This window comes from Archocentrus centrarchus, chromosome 5 (genome assembly GCF_007364275.1).
Source record: "Archocentrus centrarchus isolate MPI-CPG fArcCen1 chromosome 5, fArcCen1, whole genome shotgun sequence".
NCBI lineage: Eukaryota > Metazoa > Chordata > Actinopteri > Cichliformes > Cichlidae > Archocentrus > Archocentrus centrarchus.
In genome coordinates this window covers 15,713,848-15,739,777 of record NC_044350.1, presented here as the reverse complement: position 1 = coordinate 15,739,777, position 25,930 = coordinate 15,713,848, and the positions used below count along the sequence as shown (strand labels likewise).

Below are 25,930 nucleotides of genomic sequence, written 5' to 3'. Positions count from 1 at the left end.
ACTGCTTGTTAATGCAAATACGTAATCAGGGCAGCAACTCAGCACATTTAGGCATGCAGACGTGATCGAGACGACCTGCTGAAGATTAAACTGAGCATCAGAATGGGAAAGAAAAGTGACTTTGAATGGGGTATGATTGGTGGTGCCAGACAGGCTGGTCTGTTTCAGAAACTGCTCATCTACTGGGAATCCCCCCCCACACACACACACAACTATCTGTGGAGTTTACAGAAGATCATCTCTGAATCCAGATCAAACCTTGCAGATGGGCTACAGCAGCAGAAGACAACACCCGGTGCCACTCCTGTCAGCCAAGAACTGGAGACTGAGGCAGAAATGTGCACAGGATCACCAAAATTGAAAAATAGAAGACTAGAAAAAAGTTGCCTGGACTGATTGTTCTCAATTTCGGCTGCAATGGTCAGATGGTAGGGTCAAAATTTGGCAAACAACATGCTCTACCTCCTGAGCTCCAGTTACAATGTGAGCATACTCTAACCACATTAAAGTCAGTTCTTAAATATTAGGGTAAAGAAAACACCCCCCACCCCCCTTCTTTGGGGTTTTCCTAAGTCTTCATTATGGTTTATACCCTTTCCTAAGATAATACACAAACAGTCTCACACTGGAGGAAATTATCCCTATAATCAAATGCACAGCAGGGGCAGAAGCACTGTTGTGTGAAGTAGAAGTGAATGGGGTGCATTTGTGTTGCATTTTTAAAACATGAAACCATCTGCATTTTAAATAAAATGAGTAGCATATGAAATGCACAGTTGTTTATGTTTCTTTACTTAACCAGGATCAAAAACACAAAAATCATATTCCTTTACAAATTCTTTTTTTTTTATTATTTCAGCATAATAGTAAGAAGCCTCTCCTCTGATTTTCATACAGTTGAAACTAATTGGATCACAAGGGTACATATTAGTTAGCCCATTTTACATTAATCATTGTAACATTTTTTTTAGGAAGTTATTCTTATGCACTCATTTTCCTACACAAAATAATCAATATCAAGATCCTAACTTAACTGAGGACCATAACTCTGCATGCAAGACTAATAAAGAAAACAACTAATCTGTGATAGCTACTGTTATGCTGTTGTTCATCTAATACCATTATCAATATAATTTACTACAAATACCAGGGACTTTGTATAAGAAAGAAAACATTTTCTTGTGGTACTACTGCCTCTAGTGTCAAAATCACTGAACATACTGGGCTCTCAACTGTACTGATCCAAATTGTTCTCTCCGCCGCCTTCTGTGTCGAGTTGAGGAGAAATAGGCTTTGTCTAAAACCTAAAATCTAGTACAGATTGAAGGACAAAAATATCCATCTCTTTTTTTGTCTTTTTTCCTTTCACTCCAGTGTTTACAATTTCTTCAGAATAAAAAAAGGTCCTTAAACAATCATCAAAAATGTGATGAGAAACTTGCAGACTAAAAAAAACAAACAAAAAAAAACCCTCCTTTGATCTGTCTGTAAAAAGGAAAAAAAATTAAAATAAAATTAAAACCTCAATCTTACAACAGGATTCTATTTCATTTTACAATGAGAATACTAAAAACAATAAATGACTAAAAAAAACAAACAAACAAAAAAACCATATTAACAAGTGACATCAACTATATACTGTATTGCCCTTTTGCCGTTTTCAGTATGTGCTCTCACCAGAAGTGTCCCTTCCACGGAGTGGGAATAGTGTTTCCACAGCAGAGTATTGCATTTCTCAAACTTGGCCCCCTCTGCTCTTAAAGTTTTAAATCAGGCCAAGTTGCTTATAACAGAACCCCATCTTTGTACACACTGATTTGATATCAATTGACCATTTAAAAAGGAAGCTTCTCATTAATACTTTTGGTAAAACATGACTTAACTCAGTCTGCCACGTATCTGTATTGAACACAAACATCTCTTCATCCTACAATTCACAGCCCACGTAAAGCACCGCAGGACTCCATCCCCACATGGTTTTATCTGGACCACTCAGTATTAGCCGAATAAGACCATAGTTACCGACAGATTTTTTTCATCCCACATCGCACTGACATTTCTGGATTAAACAACAGGACAACATGATCACAAGTTTACCAATCACAGAAAGGAGCGAGTTTGAGAAATTCATTAAAAAGCAGCAAAGTGCCCCTCATCGGGCCTGTCCTTGCTGTACCAAGTACTTTCAAACTTCATAGGTAAAAGAAACTGTTTGTTACTCTATCATTTAGTACTACAATGACTATTCATGTATCTGCAACTTAAGGCTAAACCCAATGACGTGACAGGCATCCGTTATGACACACCAACCACAGAATATTTGGATGAAAAGGCAGTTGTTAGTTTGCAGCAGAGTCAAGCAAGTGCTGATTCTGCCGTGGCCTGCGACCAGCCAAAGCACCGCAGCGGGAAAAACAAGTGTAGCACAACTGACTTCTCACAAGGACCGTCAAACTCGCAAAGGGCCTCCTTTAGGATTATATTTCGTGTTACACCATTACCAGTAACTATGACCCAAAATATTCAGTTATCACCATAAATATGACTTCTCAACAGAAGAGCACATTAGTCTGGTTCAGTGCCACTGAATCCATCCACATTCAGTAACCATGACAGCTTAAGGATAGAAAATAATATGATGATGATGAAAGGCTAGTAAATACATCTGATCCACAATAATAAACAGCTGAGAAAAAGGCAAATGGAAAAACAAAAAAAAAAAAAAAAAAAAAAAAGGGAGAACAGAAACATACTAAGGCCACAAGATTTTGTATACGCCCACTAATCTCACAAAGTGATCTGTACAAACAACATTGCTGGACTTCAAGTGGCCAACCTGCATCACTTTATACCAGGAGCTACGCAGCGAGCGAGCGAGCAGAGGAGATTTCCTGCTATAGAACTGCAGATCTCTGTATATTTACAGCTGAACACCACCACATCCTCTAAGTACATGTGGAAGGAGAGCTTGCTGAGGCCGTCCTGCCCCACCTCGTCAAGAGATAAACGCGTGACCCTCTGTGACCCGACACACGTTTGACACACACACCTAGTCGACTGCAGGTTGCCCTTTCATTTCTCGGAATTCCTGGTTTACAGTTACTGATATTAGTTTTATATGTCACACAAAGTTCCCCGGGTTTTCTCAGGATTCGACTGCAACAGTGGCAACTGACAGCATTCGAGCCTAATTCCAATTTACTTGAACACTATTACTCACAAAGTAATCATTAAAACTGGACCCTTCTGAGCTGAAAAGGTCCCAAGTTTTGCATCAAATCAGTTTAACACTAGATAATACTTCAGTGACCTGTCTTTATGCTCAACATTCTTCAATGCAAGGTAAGTAAACTCTGGTCCGTACATGAAACGCCAACATAGTTTCCTTGCTTTATGTGGAAGAAAAGTTCAGTTTTAATAATTCTGACCTAAAATGGAAATATATTTTGATGCTTTTCAGTCAAAATAGGCCACCTAAAAGAAATTAGAAAGAAGCTCAAATACTTTTCTTCACCACCTTGTCACACAATGACCCATTCCCTGCCCGAGTACCACCAAATGCAGATATTTTTGAACAATAAACTTTTTTTTTTGTTGCAAAAATCAAATAGATTAAGTACAAAACAGGACCACTGTTTATCACAGAAAAGTCTCATTTTAAAAAATGGGAAGAAACAGAAACACAGTAAAAAGTCAACAAAAACACAAATGTCCCGCTGTCACTCTTAATCCCAAGACTCGAGCTGCAAGATCAGTCTGTGCTAGAATGTTTCAGCACTCTGCACAGAGCTGAGAAGAAACCCTGTGGCTTGTCCCGTCTCTGGCGGCGTTGTGGATGCAGGGAAGGTGGAATGTCAGACCGCCAGCCGACCCGGAGGTGGATGCAGGGGACTCCAGGTTGGGGGTGCAGGTGGGGGTTCTTGGGGATATGGGCGTGGTTCGCAACAGGGCTGGTTCTCTACTTTGGCTACGCTGCGCCCCTGGCACAACCGCCGATGTCGCAACAGTCGGTCTGTGCGTGAAAAGTTCTTCAAAAAGACAAATATTAGACAAGGTCAGAAATTCAGTTTAAATCTGACGGTCAAGCTTTAAAATCATGGCAAAATTTTAAATGTCATACATTAAATGGATTTTAAACAATACCTCAACACCCAAGTGTACTACGTATGTGTCAAAGGACCAACAAACTCCACTATATGATTTTACAAAGAGTGAGAACTGCAGAGAAGTCAGTAATATTTCAATAAAGGGACTGACAATGTGGAAAAACAGACTTTTGTGGGTTCTTTAGACACAGACTTTACCGGGGTGGGATGCCTGGGTTATTACCAGGTATTCAAGTGCATATGGTGGCATAATTTAGCATTTCTGGTTTGAAATCTGAGGAATCAATATCAAAGATCAAGTAACCCATGAGCAATCCCCTTCCTTTATTCTGTGATCTCTTAAGAAAAATTGCTTAAAAAGCTAATGTTAAACATAACTTTAAAAGGAAAAAAAAAAATCTGGTGCTCAACCCACGTAAGTCTAAATTTAGCTGTATGTGGGCAATGAAATTCATTAAGTGTAACACAGACATGAGTTAAATCAGGGCGTGTTGATCCGTACATACCTGCTGGCACCGTTCACACTGGTAAGGCTTCTCTCCACTATGGACACGCTTGTGTCTCTCAAGGTGGTAGCGCTGAATAAACCTCATATCACACATGTCACAAGCAAATGGCTTCTCTCCTAAAAGAGCACACAAATACACAGTCAATGCATCAATTTTAGCGTCTTGTACCAACAAGCTGCGGGCAGATTTTTACTTACTAATCTTTCTTTGCAAACTAAATTTCAAACATAAAAAACAAAAAAACAAAAAACAAAAAAAAACACACATCAGAAGAAACTCCCTTATTAGTAAATTTCAACAGTGAATTTTCAGCATCTCATAACTGATAGTCTAAAAAGGCCTCGTCATCAACTCATTATGTGTAGATCAAAGTGGAATTTCATGTTTTTGTGGCCCAGATCTACGCAACATGGATGCCCCACAAATTGAGGCAAGTTTTTTCTTTTCTTTTTCTTTTTTTTGAGACTGGTTCAACATCCCATCAAATGACTTGACAATCCAAACTCGAGTTTGTTGTGACCCAGTAATGTTGCAAGCGCCAGTGCCTTTCTCAGTAATAAGGGTACGGTAGAGGAACGCATACCCGTATGAGTGAGGCTGTGTCTCTCCAGGTGGTTACGCTGAATAAACCTCATGTCACACATGGAACAAGCATACGGCTTCACCCCTACACACACAGAGCAATATATTAGCCCTACCACTCACAAGTCCAACAAACACAACTTTCAAACTAACTCTAGCACTAAAACACCTTCAGAGATAATGACTCATGCTGCGCATCTATGCACTCTGCATTTTAGTTTTCAGAAATGATGCCAAAAATGTTCAGACACACAACTACAACCATATAACTGAACTAAACATAATAGGGGAGATAAACATTTTGAAACAATTACACCAAAGCCTGTCTTTATGTGTTTTATAAGATTTAAATGGCCTTGTTCAATAACATTCCCACTTGATAGTGTATCAATAATAAATAGAAGACAAATAAGTAAACAAAATCAGCAGTGTCATTGCTTTTTGATCACCTAATGCCTAAACTTGCATCACAAAGACAAAATACTATTTTTGTTGTTTTTTAACACCAAGTTTTACAAATTTATCTTCAGAACCATTAAAGCCCTCGTTACTAATCTTCTATATAATTAACCAAGTTGATCATCTTTAGCTGAGACTGTTATTTGTCAGTATGCAGTGTAATGAATACTGTAAAATACTAAGTGCAATAGTTTAATCAGATTCTATCACAAATGTAAAAAATGCTAAATGAGGATAGTTGGGGTTAAATTGGTTACTGTTTTGGGGTTACGTGTAGATCTAACCCAATTATTACTCCTTTCACACTGGGTTGTGTGACAACTGTATTTGGACTGCAGGAAATCTGAGTTTAAAAACACTGGTTTGACTACTTTTGTGGTTTTCACTTATATCTAAGCAAATTTTAGAGCTAATGCACTCCTTGGTGAACCAAGTATCAGAATTGCCATTTTGTTACTTTTGCTAAAAAATAAATAGCAAATTTTGTGTACATTTTAGTCATTTGTCCTTAAACCCTTTGGGATTTTTATTTTTGTTTTCCACTCATTTTTACTTACTTAATTTTTATTAGGTTTAAAAAAAAAAAAAAAAAGTCAGGTACTGGATTTGGAATTGAATTTGAAATAATTAAAAATCAAACACTACCTACAAGGAGATGTATTACACAAAACTAAGTTTTCTCAACAATGAACTAAATCTTGATTTACACCTGGTGTTAGCGTACATTTAAAGTTCCACCTGGACACATTATCTGGGTAATGAAATCTGATCTGTGGACCTTTGGATTAACAACTGCGATCAAAATTCATTTTCAATAAATAAACCAACTGATGAAATTGAATTTAACAGTAAGCTATCAATACTGCTCTGAACTAGGACAACATGGTGAGCATGACCAAGTCATGGGTGGAGAATCTGGCAAAGCCTCATGACATTAATACCAACTTGGATACTGAGACTGTCCCAGAGTCTGACAACAAGCAGAAACAGACTCCTATCCTTATTCTTGCTTTATGCCCATGAACCTCTGAGTTACTGTATTTCCATCTAATACGAATGATGAAACAAAAGGAGGTGCTTAAGGGATTTGAGGACCACTCCCATGTGGGAGATCAACCAGCAGTTGCAGTGTCTGCATCGATACAGATGCTGTAAAGTTGAAATGGTGGATTTACCGGTCGACATTTTTTTCATGGCCATGAGCTATCTGGATAGTGAATGAAAGAGTAAGACTGCAGATACAAGTCTTGCAATTTGGAAGGTACTCAGGGTAGAGTCATTATCTCCAAAAGGAGCCAGCTGAGGTGAGGCACCAGTCTGAAGTGCCTCCAGGACAATAAAGTTTCAGGCATGTCGTCCCAGGAGGAGACCCAGGAACAGACTGAGGACACACTGGGAACGTCAGATGTCTCAACTGGCTTGGAAACCCCTCAGGGTCCTTGGTATCTGATCACAATGCAGAAAAATTTCTTTACCTAGATAAGGTATCCAGATACAGATCACAACTTAACCAGGTTTAAATGGGGTGAAGGTGCTAGCCAGATATTTTGCAGTTTAAGTAATAGATTAACCAAACACACCACAAAAAATGAAGTGTGAATAATGGCAATTCAAACATTCCAGTAACTAACCAGAACCGTAGAGAAATAAAAAGCTTCTGACTCTTTTTGATACTATGCAAAAGGATTCCCCTTAATAAAAAGTACACGCTAACCTATATGACCTGTGTATTGCACAATAAATAAAAAGTCATCTACAGTACTGTGAAAAAGTTCTAGAAAGTTCAGATCTTAAAATCCTTTTTCTACCACATCATACTAGAATAAAGGGGTCTGATTGGTCCCAAATTCATTCTGCAGCAAGATAATAACCCTAAACACATACAGCTCAATTTACAAAGAACTAAAGTTCAGTGACAAAATGAACAAGACGTTCTACAACAGATGCCCACTACATGATCTTAACATCATGGCAATGGTCTGAGATTACAGAGATGGAAGACACTAAGACAGTTGATGCATACAAAAAAAAAAAAAAAAAAAAAATTGTATGCAAGTTCTCCTAGAACTCCGAGAACTGGTGCCATTTAAAAGGCAGAATATGATGTTCCAATGTGAACTTTATATAAAAGTTAATTAATATAAACTATTCATGGCATGATTTTTGAAAATAGCCTTGCTTTATTTTGACTGCCAAAAACCTTTGCACAGTACTGTATAGAATGTAATATGGGCAGGTGCACGGACCCATACCCGTATGAGTGAGGCTGTGTCTCGCCAGGTGGTAACGCTGAACAAACCTCATGTCACACATGGTACAAGCAAAAGGTTTCACACCTAAACGCAAAGCATCAATATGTTATTTTCAAATCTTTGAGCTTCTGTTTCACAATCCATCAATCAATACTCTACTTTAAACATCAATTTACAATTGATGGGTTGTTAACCATGCTTCACTTGTTTAATCTAGCAAAATCGCCCTAAATGGATACACTGCTTATTTTCTAAATCCAATTAAGAATACATTAAACTGTGTCATTCAAATTTAAAATCCACAGCTAAACACATCTCATGAGCTGATGATATCATAGTCCTGTATTTATTTACATGCCAAGACTTATAATACTGCCTTTGACACAGATAATACAAGATAGCCTTGATTAAGATAAGTGCACTACTTAGTAAGAATGATAACTGCCTCAGACAAATGACCCTATATCTAACACAATGAAAATAGTGTAACATGGGTAAGGTGGGCGGACGCATACCCATATGAGTGAGGCTGTGTCTCGCCAGGTGGTAGCGCTGAAAAAACCTCTTGTCACACATGGTGCAAGCATAAGGTTTCACACCTAAACGCAGAGTAGCAATATTATATTATTTTACCTCAGTTTCCATTCTTTACCAATAAAAACCTAGGCTATTGTTGATTAACCACACATTTACCAATGCATGCAAAACAAAGATGTCAACTGTATCCTTCATGTAACACTAGTTACCCACAAAGACAACAGGCCATTTTATCTAGAATACTAATATCTTGATTTGTAATATAAACCGTTAAGTCTGGGTAAACTATAATAAAGACTCACTTTTGTATAAACTGTGTAACTAGTTTATCAGTAGATCACTATACTATACAATAAGTATTTTTGCTTTTTTTCTATAAAAGCATGACCTAAACTTACAATCTTCATACCAATTAAGAGTTTTACCAAGAGTGAGCTCTACTGTTAGGCAGGTGATGAAATAAGGTTTTTCTCTGATTTTTCTCATAGGCCAAATTATTCTATAGCTACTTTTAATTTTCTTATTTATAGTAAATTACTAGAGATGCACCGATCGATCCAACAGTCAGCCAGAATCGTCTGATTTCCAGCTGTTCAACCTCCCACACGTCCGATTACGAGTCACTTTCATGCCTGTGCAACATGCACGCAGCGGCACATCCATGCTCACCCACACATTAACAGGTCGTTAGCGTGGATGCTCCTCACTGTGAGTCAAGGCACAAAACTTGCTAAATGAAACTGCGGAAGACCACTACAAAAACTTCAATCACCTTGACCCAACTGAACGTGGACATTTTAAAGATGCTAAAAAATGCTAAATGGTCAAAGCTAAAGCTAGCCTGAGCTCAGAGCCAGCCACAAACCAGGAGCCTTGGTATGAGCAATAAATAAATAAAAAATAAAATAAAAATCAAAGCAGTTGATTGAGGAAAATTTTGGAGATGAGTGGAGGAGAGTACCTGGCATTTGTTTTGTGATGTAAATCTGTTGCACCTGCTTTTGTTTGACAAGGTGAAAAATATCAGGTAAAGGTGGGTGTACAGCAACTTATTTTAAATTATCTGTAACTTACTGCATTGGGGGGAAATGGTAAAGTTTAAAAATTATTAAAATATTTTGCACTTTGTATATGGTGTCAGTTCTAGTTCTTGGGAAGAAAAACAGAACTGGCAAGAATTGGTATCAGCAAATCGGAATCAGTCAAGAAAACTGCAATCGGTGCATCTCTATAAATTACCTATATCTATCCAAGATAGGAAACTGGTGGCACTCTTGATATTCGTACAATAAAAACTATGTAATTTTGACCAGTATAAAGTGTTAAGGGCAGGTGCACTGACGCATACCCGTGTGAGTGAGGCTGTGTCTTGCCAGGTGGTAACGTTGAACAAACTTCATGTCACACATGGTACAAGCAAAAGGTTTCACACCTAAATGCAAAGCATTAAGGTATTATTTTTCAAAATTTGGTATTTTTGTGTTCACAATCCATCAATAAGCAAAACACTTCAAATATTTATTCAGAATTGATGGGTTGTTAACCACTATTGTTAATTTCCTCTTTATATATATAAAAAAAAAAAAAAAAAGATATTACTTGTTGTTCATCCAATTCCAATACATCAAAATGAACCAATTGTCAAATCCACAACTTAACACATCACATGAGCTGATGATGTTGCAGTCCTGCATTTCCTCACACTCATTTAGACTCATTTAAAAGGGTACAATTATGAACACACTGTAGGGGTAGGCTTCGTCAACATCATTCTTCTGGTCACTTTAATGTAATTACCACAGATAGCTGACTTTGTCTCATACAACATGTACATACAGTCTTGTTTCAGTGAAATGGGTAAGGTGGGTGAACGCATACCCATATGAGTGAGGCTGTGTCTTGCCAGGTGGTAGCGCTGAAAAAACCTCTTGTCACACATGGTGCAAGCATAAGGTTTCACACCTAAACGCAGAGTAGCAATATTATATTACTTTGCCCCACTTTTCTTTTTTTTTCTTTTTTAAATTTAGGAATAAATATTTAAGCTATTGGTTATTAACCACACAGTGGCCAATTCATGCAAAAACAAAACCTCTTCCCAGATATATTCTTCATAATGCCCTTGTACAGTTTGTAGCGTTGTAGTTGTCAAACATTAAAAGCAGCAAAATACTGAATTCTGTTTATCCTGCTGATTCTAACTGATGACGGATAATAAAAGACAAGAAAAGGCCTTATAATGCTTTATACATGACATATCCCTAAAATGTAAGAAGACAAACTAACAAAATTAAATGTGCACACTTATTACTAACAATACATGCCATGGGCACGGTGCACGGACCCATACCCGTATGAGTGAGGCTGTGTCTCGCCAGGTGGTAACGCTGAAAAAACTTCATGTCACACATGGTGCAAGCGTAAGGTTTCACACCTAAACGCAGAGCATCAAGAAAATTATTTTTGAGTCTCTACAACAAAGAAAAATAAAATTAATCTATAATCCTCTCTCATAAATTAAATGTGCCATTGCGGGTGAAATTGATATCTGTGGTTAATAACCAATGTCATACCCTGAAGTAACTTACAAGGGTACAATCTAAGATCCTCATTTCAAATTACAAAATTCCCACAGGGATCTAAAGTTCACTTATACATGAGCTGATAATGTCATCTAGTTGAAATTACACTTATAATAAAGCTCATTAAAAATGGTGTATGAATACAGATTTACAAGGCTAGATCAAGCATACACATGTTGCAGCATCCTATTCTTGTGACAGCGTTAAGATTGGCAGACGCATACCCATATGAGTGAGGCTGTGTCTCGCCAGGTGGTAGCGCTGAAAAAACCTCTTGTCACACATGGTGCAAGCGTACGGCTTCACCCCTATACACACAAAGTACCAACTTTAGCATTAAAAACACTCAACTGCCAAAATTGATCCATGTTAAACTTTACTAATTCCTTAGTAAAGTTTGGCTGCACTCATCAGCGCTTTGTTTAAACTGGAAATTCCAGCATGCTTTAATAATGTGCCATTCCAATTGAAAACAACATTTGCATCTCTGAATAATAATGAAAATGTCCTGTGCAGAAAGCAAAATTAACTTTTAGCAAACCAAAACAAAAACAAAAAAACAAAATGACCAGTCACAAATTGAGGCAAAATCGAAGGCCCTAATGGCCACATTCCAACTAGCACAACAAGTTTTTTCAGACTATGTTGATAGGATTTTCTATTCTGATTATGTAATTTCTGATTATATAATTTCAACATACCACAACCAAATTTCTGGAATAGATTGTTTACGCTGATTACAGAAGGTATGACAATTTTAGGCAGTTGGCAAACAATTCTGTACATTAAGTTTGCACATTCGTTTGCAGAGGAAGTACTGTGAGTCGAAAAACTGAATTACAGAAAAAGAAAAATGCTCTGAAAACCATCACACAGAACCTAACCTGGCATCTAAGTAAAAATTTAAAAATTTAATTAGAGAAAGTCTGCAGCGTAAAAACACATCTGACAAAAATGCTATCTTTACACAAAACATGTTTGGAAATATAAAACTTTAAAAGAGAAGATTGTGTTAGCTCCTGGCCATTACTTTGAATGTGAAATGACACAATGACTGTAAGGGGGAAAAAAAAATAAATAAATAAGGTTAGAATTCCAATCTGATTAACATTCCCATCAAGTGAGACCACACACACGGCACCTAGTTCCCCCCCAGATCACATAACACATATACACCCCTGAATTCAGAGTTTGTTAATTTGTTCAACAAATCAAAATCATTTTTTATTACATTGAGATATTTGACTAACTGTAACTATATTACAAGATGCAAGTAATGGGATTCTTTTTTTGACCTTAGCTAAAACCCCCATATACACAAACTTTACATCTTTAGCGTAAAAGGTTGTTACACAGTCTGTTAATAATGCACAAATGATGATCTTAATTGTGTAAATCTTCTTTTTGTACTTTTTTTGTAATGACTGCAGAATCACCATCTCCAATTCTTGTATTTTGACTTTAAGTAATTCAAGTGATGTTAGAATTTCCCTTTAGGGTCATCATGTCATTTCATATACAAAGTATGGGGGAAATACTATTTTTACAAAGATCCTTACAGATGCTACATGAAAAAAATAGCACTTGTCAGTAAAGTGACAGAAAGCAATACAAACTCGAGTTTGAAGCAGCCATGTAAATATTGTGGGGCACATGCAAGGGCAAAGTCAGGGTGAGAGGGGGGCGAGTTTCAAAAAAAAGAGGACGTACCTGTATGAGTGAGACTGTGTCTCTCCAGTTGGTAACGTTGTATAAACCTCATGTCACACATGGTGCAAGCATATGGCTTCACCCCTAAAGACAGCACAACAATGTCAGATGTATTTCAACACAACGGTGAAATTAATGAGCACCAAGACTTAATAATAAACTGTTGTAGCATGCCCTTTTGCTGACAGATACAATACACTAAAAAAAAAAAAAAGAAGAAGAAGAAAAAAAAAAGTCAATCTGCAGACATTAAGGTGCTTTACATGCTGATGTTTGGCAAAAAACATAATGATAACTCACAAGTACAGCAAACACTGTTAATACAAGCAATTAAAAAGCCTGTTTTTTTTGTTTGTTTTTTTAAATCAAGATCACCAATATTCAGTCAGGCCAAATGTTTTCAGAATTATCTGTTCTCAGGAAACATAGGCACTCATAACTGACATTTTAGCCTATCAATGCCTGCAATTAAACTGATTTTTAGTGTAATGTACCTTTCATTGAATATGCAATACAGTAGTCAACAATACACATGCAATAGAAGCATTACAATGTTAATCACAAAGCAAGGTAACTGATAGTCACTTTTTCTGTGGACAGTTTTCCAACAAAGCCTAAAAGCTTTATTAAACATTTTTATGAAGGGGGTTATTAATTTACCAATAATGTGAAAATTATAGCATTGTATAAGAGGATCGAATCAATGTATAAATATATAAATAAAATATGAGTTTACGGTTTATAAATATACAAGGTTTCACAGTGAAAGGGGAACAATTAATCAAGCATACCAGTATGAGTGAGGCTGTGTCTTGCCAAATGGTAACGCTGGAAGAACCTCATGTCACACATGGAGCAAGCGTATGGCTTCACCCCTAAACGCATACAGTGTAAAATTTTAGGAAAAAAAAAAAAAAGTTCTCATGAACTATGTGCACAAAATGTGTCATTCTACATAAACTAGTCAATGTTATGTCATTAAAAGATCCCATGTCCAACTTATTCTAGACATACAAGACAGAAAATGTATCATCGAAAGCCTAACAGCATTCAGCAAATACAATGTATACAACAGAAAACAAAGAAAACTAATAAATCTTAACTTTCAATAATCAAGAATATATACTGGAGTAATACAAATTACAGCTTGCTTTGTGTCTGACAGGTAGGTGAATCATACACATAAGGAAAAATATCAACAACCCCTAATACTGATAAGTGAGAGGGATAAATAAAACTTAATACCCGTATGGGTGAGAGTGTGTCTTGCCAGGTGGTATCTCTGGAAAAATCTCATGTCACACATAGAGCAAGCATATGGCTTCACCCCTGCACACACAGAGCAAAATATTTTGTAGAAAATTAAAAATAAATAAAACAGTACAATGAATTTAAAGATTCACTTATATAATGTATCCAGACATGCCAAAAGTAGTGGCACCAGTACAGTGTCACACTAAATACATTCAGCTAACATTTTGCCTGCAAAAGGGAAATCAATGGAAATGTATTTTGCTACTAAGTACAACTTTTCATGTCAACATGCTCTGCAAGAGCCAAAAGGGACTCAAGGTACTTAAACAGGTAGCTTGGGACTATAACTTGAGGTATCTTTTACTGTCCAAAGTAGTGCTTAAAGACTCAAGTAAAAAACTGAAATGAAAAAATAAATAAATAAATAAAAACACTCCCTGCAGGCCTCAACAGTTAAGAATGGTTGATGTTTAAGAGTACTTCATCCTATAAAGGAGTAACCTACAAACTTAAAAATGGGTATGTGGGCACTAAGGCAGCAAAAAAAAAAAAAAAAAAAGCCATACCCGTGTGAGTGAGGCTGTGTCTTGCCAAGTGGTAGCGTTGAAAAAATCTCATATCACACATGGAGCAAGCGTATGGCTTCACCCCTACACACATAAAAGTACGTAAATATCAGCTAGAAACAGCAACAGGTTTTAAACACACAACCACAACTCTTCCCTTAGAATAGCTCTTCATTTTGTTTCACACATTATACCATCAGCCTGAGAAACAAACGCAGTTTGGATTTTGCAGTGGTTTTAGGAAATGTGACAACAGTTTTCTTTCAACACTTGAATTTCAAAAAAGTAACAAGGGTATAATTGCACAGATAAAGTAGAGCTTTCAGCAGGGGAAAAGCTGAGGTCATTTACATACCCCCTGCTATGTGTGAATGATTTCAGCTAAAGATTTACTACTCTCTTTCCTATAACATGTCTGGATACATCTGTATGCAAAAAATTTTATTTATTTATTTTTTTTAAAGACTGGTCCATCTAGGAACCCTACTGACGATGCACAAAGCTGGAACGTTAAGACACTTCTAAAACACGTCTACCTAATGATCTACAGTAAGCAGACGCATACCAGTATGAGTGAGGCTGTGTCTTGCCAGATGGTAACGTTGGAAGAACCTCATGTCACACATGGAGCAAGCGTACGGCTTCACCCCTACATACACAAAGTATCAACATATTAGCTAAGACCTTCCTTCAAAAGGAAGTATCATTCACAGGCATCAAATTGCTCAGACCTAGCAGGCATACCAAGCTTCATGCAAAAAGGTGATTTGTTTTACTTTCAATTAGTAAATATATTTTCTATGAAGGAGAGCAGTTCATTTTCAAATCAACTGGAGAGCACTATGAAAACAAAAGCAGCAACAGGGCATAAGCCATACATGTCAGCAGCAAGACAACTAATGAGAGTGATCACACTGGCAAAGCTGGAGCACAGACAAACATTCTCCAAAGTTAACCATCACTAGAGGTGAGAGGTTTTTTTAGCAAGTGGTTTATCACACAGTGCACATTGGTTCAATTTATAGCAGAATTAAGAAAATACGTGAATATATGTGTGCGTCTTCCTTGCACACCAAAGTGATGGTTTGCAAAAGCTTCCAATCTGATCTCTGCCACATAATAACAGCAGACGCATCCATATAAGCACCTGACCAACTATATCAATAAAATGTTATTGGAAAAAGGGAAAAAAAAAAACAGCCAGGCAATTACAGCTTAGAAGCATGAGCTGCACAGCCATAGTTACATTTAAAATAAATGTGGACATCAAAGGACTATTCCCATAATATACCATGGCCAAAGTGTTTCAACCATTTAAAATATGACCGTTGCCTAATTTCATACATGTACCAGAAATTTAGGTAGAACCATATTTTTAAACAACCAAAATGGGGTAGTCTATTTAAAAAAAAAAAGAAAGAAAAAAAAAGTACTCCCCAAACTGTTATTATCACTTATATATTGCAACAATTCATCCCCATCTGCAAGACTTCCACCTTTCTGCTAATAATGAATTATTTTGATGAATACTTACAGGGCTTTCGAATTATGCCGGTGGCAGGCGCATTTTCCACCTACTCCACCACTCTGCCCAGTCTACTTTTTAATTTTCCAAAAAAAAAAAAAAAAAAAATTTTTGCGCAGCCCACCGTCTCCATTTCCAGCGCCATGTGGACGCAAGTGACAATATTTACGTTCTTTCAATCTGAGACATTTGATTGGTTCACGACCGCCATGTGACTATTCATATAGTCTGCTGCCGTCTTGGCTTCGGTCTCGGTCATAAGGCGCCTGCTACTTTGGCATGCCCCCCTGCTACTCCAAAACAATTTGAAAGCCCTGTACTTAGAAAACAGATAACAGGAATTTCCAAAGTACAACCTTGCAGCAATAAACGATAGAGGTTAGCAAGATTTACCTGTTTTACTCTAATAAGTAGCATCAGTGTGGAAACCAGCTGGTTATTGTCTGATGACTTGGCCACTAAAAGGATAGCCAATATTTTGGTGATTCCAGTTTACCCAGTGGAGACCCAGTGGTTTTAGTCAACACTAACCTAACCTGTTTTGTGCACCAGTCATTTATCAATATACAACAATTAAAAAAAAAAAAAAAAAAAGAATAAAAAGCCAAAATCATTCTCAGATGATAACTGATTGTTTCAAGATTTCAATTCTGGCAAAGGCATTACCTATTTTGTTCTTCACATGGGGAATTTACCTGGATGCCACTAAATCTTGCTCAAACATGATAAGTCAACCTTTTTGACAATAGACTACACTTGGAAACTAGAAAGCTTTTGGTATATAAAGTCTTGGTCCCTTGCATACAGATTCTGCATTTTTATAAAACAATTTTTGGGCACAGCAATGGTACAAGAGGGATAATGCACTTTGACAAGTCCACATGAGCCACTTTAGTCACCGTTTTAGCTAAAATTTGTCTGGCATTTCAGGGTTTCAGTGCCATTTCACATATAATTCAGTGTACTATGTACACCAAAGTGTCATTTTTAAAATTTAAATGGCTGAAATGAAGCAAATTAAGCACCAAAGTGAAATGCTGATGCATTTTTGTACCATCATAAACATCCCCTTTCCTCTCTTCCTAATATAGTGAAACTGAACAGTCCTTTAATAGCATAAGAAATACTCTAAAACGCTCTTTAAACAATTTGCTCAACACTTACTCAAGATCCAGTTTCACATATAAAAACGTTCTTTATTTCCCCAACTAGATATCTGCTTACATCCCGTGTGCGTTTGAATGCAAATGCATAAATACTGATTTCAAAGAGCTCATTTTAAAAAGTTTAACTTAAATTGGGTACGGTAAATGGACGCATACCCGTATGAGTGAGTCTGTGTCTCTCCAGGTGGTAACGCTGGAAAAACCTCATGTCACACATGGAACAAGCGTACGGCTTCACCCCTATACACACAGAGCATAAAATTATTAGCTATTCATTCTATTATATGAGCGATTATGTGAGAAAAAAAAAATCATGTGGAAAACAAAGAACAGATGCAATTTTGCCACAAAGAGCAAATGGTTACTCAAAGTACTAAAATACTGTAGTTGAATACATTTACTTATATATGTGTGCATATAAACCAAACCAACTTGGCTGGGTAAATTTAAGATTAGACTATTAAATAATGTATTTTTACTGACAATAAATGGGTCAGCAGCCACTGGCTTTGAAGAACAATTAGGTTGGAAGTTGACTTACCCATAGCGCCTACTTCTTAAACAATGAAAAGAAAAAAAAAATCTTTGAAAAGAAAGTCAAATGTTGACAACTGTTTTTCATTAAAATCTTTAGTTTATATTTTATATAAGCAAAAAACTAAGGACATAGTCCTTTGATGTCCATGCAGTCACTTTTACTAGCACAAAATAAACTATAAAAAAAACTATTTTAGAACTGTTTAAAAAAAATACACAGTTAACTATGTATTGTATGTTTTGTGGCCTGAGCTTTCAGGCATTCACAGAAAAGGGTCCACAAGTCTGAGTCCACTTTTAAGTCCACTATCAAAAAGTCTTAAAGAACTGTGGGTCTTCTCATTTAGAAATGTAATTTACAGACAATAGGGACAAAAATAAATAAATAAAATCCCCCCACCTATGTGTCAGTACCTCTGTTTTTTAAACAAATGTTTAAAGTATGACAAGGTCAATGGGTTCAAGAAGAGAGAAAGTTTCCCTGCATAAATCTGCTTCTGAATTGAAATTTCTACAGGAACTGCATATAAGAAAGCCATTCTGAAGTCAAAGTGTCCAAATAAAAACATGGGAGACTAAGAAAAAACAAAAACAAAGGATTCACATATGTTTCAACAGTAGTGCATGTGGGATGGTGGAGGAGCAAGGATAGGCAAATGTGGTCTGTTGTACTTGTGTTCAAAAACAGTTTTAATGTAACCTGCCCAGTAGTGCACTGTAAAGTGTTGTAACGCATAAGTCAGAATGTCAGAAAACACGGGTATATTTGACGCAGTGTAAAAAGCGTTTTTAAAAGACCGCAAAATGTGAAGAGAAGAGTATCAAACAGACATGTTGGGAGGTTCAAACAGCATTGCACAAACAAAAATCCAAATCAGGACAGAAATGCTTATCCAACAGGAAACACAGCCTCTCTTAATTTAACTAAAGAACAAATCTAAGCAATGAATCAACAAGTATCAAAGTTGAAAACAGGAACAAAGCTGTTTTTAAACAAACAAATCAACTTCAATTTGCAAAAAAATTGCTAAGTCACAATAGAGACTGACTTCTTGGGTTGTACCAAAATATACAACTGTTCAGGTATTCATTTGTCAGGTATAATCATCTCAGCCTGCACACCTTGCCTTCACTTTACTGTTGGTAAGTTAATTACTCTTTTCTCTGTTCATTTGCTGTCTTCTTTGGTTGACCAAGGAGTGAAGCTTCAGAGTGTCAGTTATCACTGGTGATTACTACAGAAGCTTTGAAGCCCAAAAATGATTTTTTGGTACAGCCCAATTTCAGCCTCCACAGGACATACAGCTGAACTCTGCCCCAAGGCTATTGTCGTTAATCAAGTAAAAACAAACAAAAGACCTGGATTTTAGACAAAATCTAAATTGTTTAACAGCAATACTGTGCACTTACAAAACTGATTAAAGTAGACATAAAACATGTTTAATTTCAGTGTTTGTAATTTGGTCAAATTTGTAAACAAGCATGAAAAAAATTTTAGTGTACAAGTTATTGAGAGTGGAATAGATTGCGAGTCAACTGCATTCGGTGCCATTTTTTTCAGTAGTTTTTCTTAAATAAATAAACTACTGGAAAAAAAAAATCTTTCCACAATAAAAATTAAACTTTGAAAAAAAAAAAAAAAAAAAAAACAACACACTGGAGACTATGTGAAACTAAAAAGAACTAAAGACAAAATTAAAAACAAAATACCAAAAACAAGTGAAAATATAACAGTAAGCACTCTGTGAGAAATGCACTTCAATCATTTCTGTAAGCCTCTAAATTAATATAACTGCTCAGATATTTCTACAAGTGATGCTCGTCAAAATATAATCCACACTTACGAACATTCAAAAAGGGTAGGGGAGAAAATATTATAAACGCTGGACTAGCAAGAGTTTTTAATAGTGGACTCTGGATTATTGGACCACAGTATTCAATTTCCCTCTGTAAAGTTTCCAGGTATTGGGGGACACATAATTATATGACTGTGCATTATATTTTGGGGTGAACAGATTTTGGGAGTGGCTTTGTTGGAAATTACTGTCCACAGACAAAATGAATCCTGAGCATCTGTCCATTGAGTTAAGTGACAGACTACACAAGTAGTCAGATTTATGTAATATGGGTACGGTTAAAGGACGCATACCCGTGTGAATGAGGCTGTGTCTCTCCAGGTGGTAACGCTGAATAAACCTCATGTCACATACGGCACAAGCATACGGCTTCTCCCCTAAACCGAAGAGCACCAGTTTTAGTTAAAGTCCCCACAGATACCAATTAGCTGTGAGGCAAAAAGCTATCACCAAACAACGTTTTAAGCAGGCCATTGCAAAACTTCACAGTTGCTGCACACTCCTAGACTCAGTACAACTCAAGCTTTCAGAGCCTCTTTCAACAAATCATTCATACATTTAGGCAATAAAGGCTGTCCTGGCTTAACCATGTACTCGAGCTGCTCCAAACACAAACCATACCTGTATGAATGAGGATGTGTCTCTTGAGGTGGTATCCACTCCTAAATGCTCCGTAACAGTGATCACAAATAAAGTTTTTCTGCACTTTGGACGCTGGGCCATTCTCATCTCCACCTGCGCCCTATGAGGAAGGGCAAAGAACAGAGATTAAGCAGTTTAAATGCTGCCTCAAGAGGGGACCATTATTGTGTACTAAGATCTCTGAATTTTACCCCAAACAGCAGCACAATTTGTTCGCACCAATCCAACCCAATCAGAATTGGATGAAATTCTAAAATTCCCTGTGACCCTGAATTGGATGAACGGAAGAAAATGGATGGGTGGATATCACCAAGTATAGGCCTATAGTGATTATTCCTCAAAGGTATAAAATAAGAGTTATTTATAACTATTCATTCTTTGGTATGAATGAGGACGTCATGAAAGGTTGTTTTGTTTTTTCAACTGCGTTATTTACATCTGAATTGAGAAATACCCCACAATCCCTTCCAATGGCCTAATGCCCTCATGTTACTGCTCCCCCTGTTATGCACACAACTGCAGTTATTGTGCTCTGCTCCACTCTGCTCCCCTCCCCCTCTTTCCTCTCCAGAGATCCTCCACCCCCTCCACATCTTCCCTGAACTCCTCCCCCCACCCCCACACAAACAAAATGCGCACACATGAAAGAACCAAGTCAGGCACACTCAAATAAAGTTAAATGCTTTAACTACAAAATATGTACAAAGTGGCAAAGGTGCATTTTCTATAACGAAGAAAAATGATCTGACGCGGGAGAGACAATTCCCTATTTAGCACACAGAGCCACTGACCTTCCCTCCCCTTCCTTCTTGTTCTCTCACTTTGCAGGGCGTTACTGATTTCCTGTTCTTTTTTTTCTGCTGCATGTCCTCATTGGCCCTCATCTCTTTCTCATCCAGCAGGCGGGGAGCTTGGAATTCACCTTCCTTTCGGATAAGCTAAAAAAAACCAAAGGAAAAAAAAAAAAAAGTGAATCATTTCCTATTTTTAAAGTTTAAGAGTGGTCTAAAAACAGAATTTGTGTACATTACTGAACTGAAGTGATGCAGTTTAACCATTATGTGCATTTCTGCCACTGCTGGCAGCAGAGGTCAGTCGAACACAGCAGTGTAGGTTTGTGTTTTCTAATTTTAGCTAAACCAGTGCATACTTTCAAAGCATCTGCAATATGTTCCAATGGAGGACTGATAACTTATTTAATTTACTGGTAATTACAAGGTTTTCTTTCCCAAAACAAGAAACTTGTCGTCTGTGGAGAGCAAAGCACAACGGGCTAAAAGAAAACTAACTTACGCACCATTATGTATAACCTGCTAGTGCTTAGGTTAATACTTTTTGCATCCCAATTTAAACCTATATCCAAAATAAATTATGTAAAAATGCTAAAACAGAAAGCAGAGGTTGTTTTAAAGTAGGATAGACGATTAAAGTAAGAGTGAAACAATTAAATTCTGAATTTCATAAAAGCAACGGGGTTACATCCTTCACAATAATAACAACACAAAGCATAAAGCAGCCCAATTTCCACTCCACATATCCCACGTGGGTTCTAACCAGGGGTGGGCAGCTCATTCCAGATGGGAGGATCATATGGCTCTGGGGAGCACGGTCAGGTCCCTCTCTCTGCGGTGGTGCGTGGCCAAGTGGAGCCATCATTTTTTTGGGTGGAGCGGCCATGGTGCTGGCCTGCATCAAGGCCATACTGGACAGGACAGCTTCGCAGCCAAGCAGCCCCGCCTGCAAAGAAAGAGAGTTAAGAACAACATTTTACCAACTACATGAAGCATAAAAAAAAAAAAAAAAAAAAAAAAAAAAAAAAGATCTGCATCTAAGACAATACTGCGAGTCATACGCAATATGCCAAGGCAGTCATCAACGACAACATCCTGAGTGACACAAGACTGCAAGTAAAGTTATTTGTCACCACTTTGGTGTTCTTAAAACAAACCCATTTCATATGGTCGCGGACTGAGCTGCTGGGCAGATGTGACATTGCTGTTGTATATGTGAGCGCAGGGGCAGGGGTGGGGACAAGGTCATCCAGAGATCCGTCAGTCAGGATGGTCGGGCTGGTGGGAAGCCACACCCACCTCACTCATCTAGCATTAAAACTGAGGAAGAGGAGGATGTGGATGAAACAGACAAACATTAAATTACAACAGCAACACTTGCTGTCTTTATTGTTACATATTCCAAAAAAAAAATTTTTATTTAATAATGCTGTATATTTACCTTCCAGCTACGTTTTCTCCCATTTTCAAGATACAACATTTAACTTTAGTGGGCAGGTAAAAGACTTTCACTTATTTTTGGCTTCTGAATATTCCTATTTTTTATTTTTTTACATTAGAAAACTCCGCCAAAATTGTGGCTGGGATCAAACCTCCCAGCAATTTCACTGTTTAGATCTCACACACAAAATGCAAGAGAAAAAAAAAAAATCATCATGGCATCATGTTTAGCTAACACAACAAAAAGGTGTCACTTGTAATTTGCAGAACATTAAAAACACACTGATTGCAAGAGATCATTAATATGGGGGGGTTATATTTACAATTCTAATCTGTTTTGTTCCCAGTTCTGCATTTCAGGTTCATCTGTTTTGAGGTATTACTCTGGAGGTGAACTTAACAAGCATGCATATAACATACAACATTAAATTAGCTTTAAGTTAAATGCATGCAATTTATAACAACCGAATGTAATCGTTACATTGTAAAAAACAACCAAATATTCTCACGCACATTTCAAGATATGTTTACTTATAAGCACTTAGCACTGTTTAATTTATGTGCATTATGACTGCTACTTCAAAGTGGTGCAGTATATGCTGCATTTAAAACTTCAACTCTTCATACAAGACAATCATCAGAGTTGTAGAAACAGTGATGTTCAGTATTTTAAGAACTAGCTCCAATACCCTATTATATAAACTAAGCCCAGTGCTGGAAACAAGACCACTGAGGATGGTGGAAGCACAGATAAATTTTACTTTCAGAAAAATAATAACTCAAATGCTAATTTTGCAGTATATGCATTTGGATCCAGTTTAGTTATGTATACAGTTAAAGTTTGCCCACTAGTTTACAAGTCATCAAGCTGTATGCCAACAATCTAACAGGCACACATGGTTGCTCTAGGTAATAAGACTTTTATGAAGGAAGGTAATTTTTGTCTAACTGGTTTTAAGTTGTTTAATAATTTAATGTACTTATATACTACTTACATACTTATATACTAGTACTATAGTACTTCTATACATAAAAAAAACTGTAGAAACTTGTGAAGATGAAAGGAGACTGCAGAGAAACTACAGCAGAGTCAGACAAATCACATTTAAAAATACTAGCATGACTTATGAAACAATTAACATGTCCAAAATACAAAACATTTTAGGAAGTCAAAACACTTATACATGAATTAATACATGATTTTTTAATCAGTTGTATTACAGTAATTGTGTTAAGTATGTAAGGTAAAAAAAATTTTTTTTTAAGTAAAACCAAATATGTAAAATACAAACCACAGTTCAACATTTACTGGCACAAAAGGAGCTGCTGTGTAGGTACGTTTCTATTGTATTAATTTTGAAGGAAAATCCTAATAACACAGATTAAATGAGTCTCCTCGCACAGTACAAACTTCGAGAAAATCTAAGCATATGTCGAATACCTGAGCGATTCTCAGTGTACTACTGGAGCCTAATGCAAATCTGATTGCAATATTATAAATTATAGGCTTAAACAAAGTAAAAAGCATGTAAAGCTCTCCAACTTCACCCACGTTGATCGGCTACATTTAAACGAGTGTTTTGCTTTTTTTTAACGCGAGGTTAGTTAACTCCAATGTTACGAGGAGGCCATTAATTTACCGAAACACTGCTTGGTCTTGTGAGGGCGGTTTTATGTAGGTTGATGTTAGTTTCAGGGTTCATTTTTATGCCCGTTATTATACAAGTAAAATGTTACCCATGTGTGCCACTATAGAAGTTAACGGTGGCCAAAAATGCAGTTTTACGATACAATGCTTTCGCCATTGGCGTTAGTTAACCAAAGACGGCTAACGTTGCTAAGAAAACAGACAGCTAGCGGACCGCTAACATCAGCCAGCGCTGATTAAAACACTCCAGGAGTACGTCGCATAGTTATTTCTCCATTTGGAGCAGCTGTTTTTTGTGACAAAAGAGCAAAGTCAAGAAACCGATATAAAGTTGCCCTGAATATAATGTAATTTATCAGCTTTTCCCACGGGTGGCCTTCACGATACCACCCAGCCCATCCGTTAGTTTTGCTGATGTTGGAACAACCTGGCTAACATCAGCTAGCCACCAGCTAGCTGCTCGCGGGCGCCCTCGCCCACTGTAACGTTACTGCTGGTAATCGAGCAAATTTCGAAGCCCACCTGGTCATCGATGTTAAACAGCTGCAAAACGAAAGTATATATCTTGCTAAATTAATTTTTTGTTTTGTTTTTTACAAAACGACGCTTCTTTAAGACATAAGCTCAAACGGTTCTAGACAAGCCTGAGCAATAAAGGCATTCGTGATGGCCGTCGCAGCGAGTGCCTCCCCCTCCCGACGAATAAGCTAACGTTTGTTAGCGGCCTAGGGAGAGCTAACATTGACGCTGTAATTTTGTGCAAACCCCCATTTGCTATCTTCTCGCAGCATGGGAGTTTTGCAAATAAACTACGAGTCCGCTTATAGAGCACATTTGGAATCCGCCGAACATCTGAGAAGAAATGAGAATATATTTACCTACCTTTCTGCTTCAGCCGCCCGACGTTTTCTGTACCGTCTAGTTTACAAACACAGGAAACGCCACAGGATGTAACCCACTCCCCCACGCAGCAACAGCAGCAGCAAAGCCTCCTCAAGCGAAGAGAAAAGGGTCATCTTCTATCAGCTCCCCGTGAACAGAAAGCCTTAGCTCGAAAGGGCGGACAAAAACTCAGTCCATTTTCATAAGTGGCGTGGGGATTTTGACGCCCACTTCCACGCTGTGTGGCTGTGTGTTGTGGTGCTGCTGGCCTCTCAGTTTGCAGCAGATACAGACGCAGACGAAAAGGAAGGAGCGAACGCTTAAAATGACTGAAAACAGGGACAGTTATAGTGGCTCAGTCTGCAGCCGCTTTACACATGCTTTGCAGAAGTGCAATTAATGAGCATCACTAGTGCGTGACTGTTATTATTGTGGACGCTGCAGCTTCTAGTCTTATCAACATTAGGATTGATTACGTCATTGTCTGTAGTGTCAGTATCATATTGATTTTTTGTTTGTTTGTTTTATTCTGCATTTTGCACCTTTCTTTGTATTTGCTTTGCACATTAACCTGGAATAAACACGCTTCCTCTAATGACTAAAAAAATGGTAATTAGCATCGGCTATGATGTTTGCTTTTAAATATGTAGTGCTATTTTGGGAAATACTCAAAACCTTTGTATTCACACAGGCCTATGCTCAGTATTTTTTCTTGTTTGTCTAGTTTCTCTTGTTATATTTTGTTCACTGTCTTAAGGCATTGTTAACCTACATTTTATGTTTTTATCTTGTTATTCACATTGAATTTGCATAATGAAATGTGCTATATCAATTGCCATTACAGAGGAGTGAGCATAAATGGAGTAACTTGCTGTATTTCCCTGGA

General features: G+C 37.3%; 1 protein-coding gene across 23 annotated transcripts; it reads right to left on the bottom strand.

Annotated features, from left to right (window-relative positions):
- Positions 1–664: 664 nt before the first annotated feature.
- On the bottom strand, positions 665–25,429 carry znf740a (zinc finger protein 740a). 23 transcript variants are annotated; one of them, XM_030728599.1, is made up of 21 exons: positions 25,045–25,429; positions 22,232–22,394; positions 21,838–22,020; positions 21,105–21,221; positions 20,263–20,383; positions 19,935–20,018; positions 17,405–17,488; positions 15,123–15,206; positions 14,558–14,641; positions 13,983–14,066; positions 13,529–13,612; positions 12,738–12,821; positions 11,252–11,335; positions 10,796–10,879; positions 10,324–10,407; positions 9,794–9,877; positions 8,424–8,507; positions 7,909–7,992; positions 5,199–5,282; positions 4,613–4,731; positions 665–4,028 (listed from the first exon to the last, which is right to left on the bottom strand). In XM_030728599.1, the coding sequence occupies exons 2-21, from the start codon at positions 22,274–22,276 to the stop codon at positions 3,855–3,857; spliced, it is 1,935 nt and encodes a 644-aa protein (XP_030584459.1). In that variant the 5' UTR covers positions 22,277–22,394; positions 25,045–25,429; the 3' UTR covers positions 665–3,854. The 23 variants fall into 23 exon arrangements, with proteins under 23 accessions (XP_030584459.1, XP_030584458.1, XP_030584456.1 ...); XM_030728598.1 differs by having other exon boundaries at positions 667–4,028; positions 21,075–21,221; positions 25,041–25,427; XM_030728596.1 differs by lacking the exon at positions 25,045–25,429 and adding an exon at positions 24,685–25,033 and having other exon boundaries at positions 667–4,028; positions 21,075–21,221.
- Between the last annotated feature and the right edge of the window lie 501 nt (positions 25,430–25,930).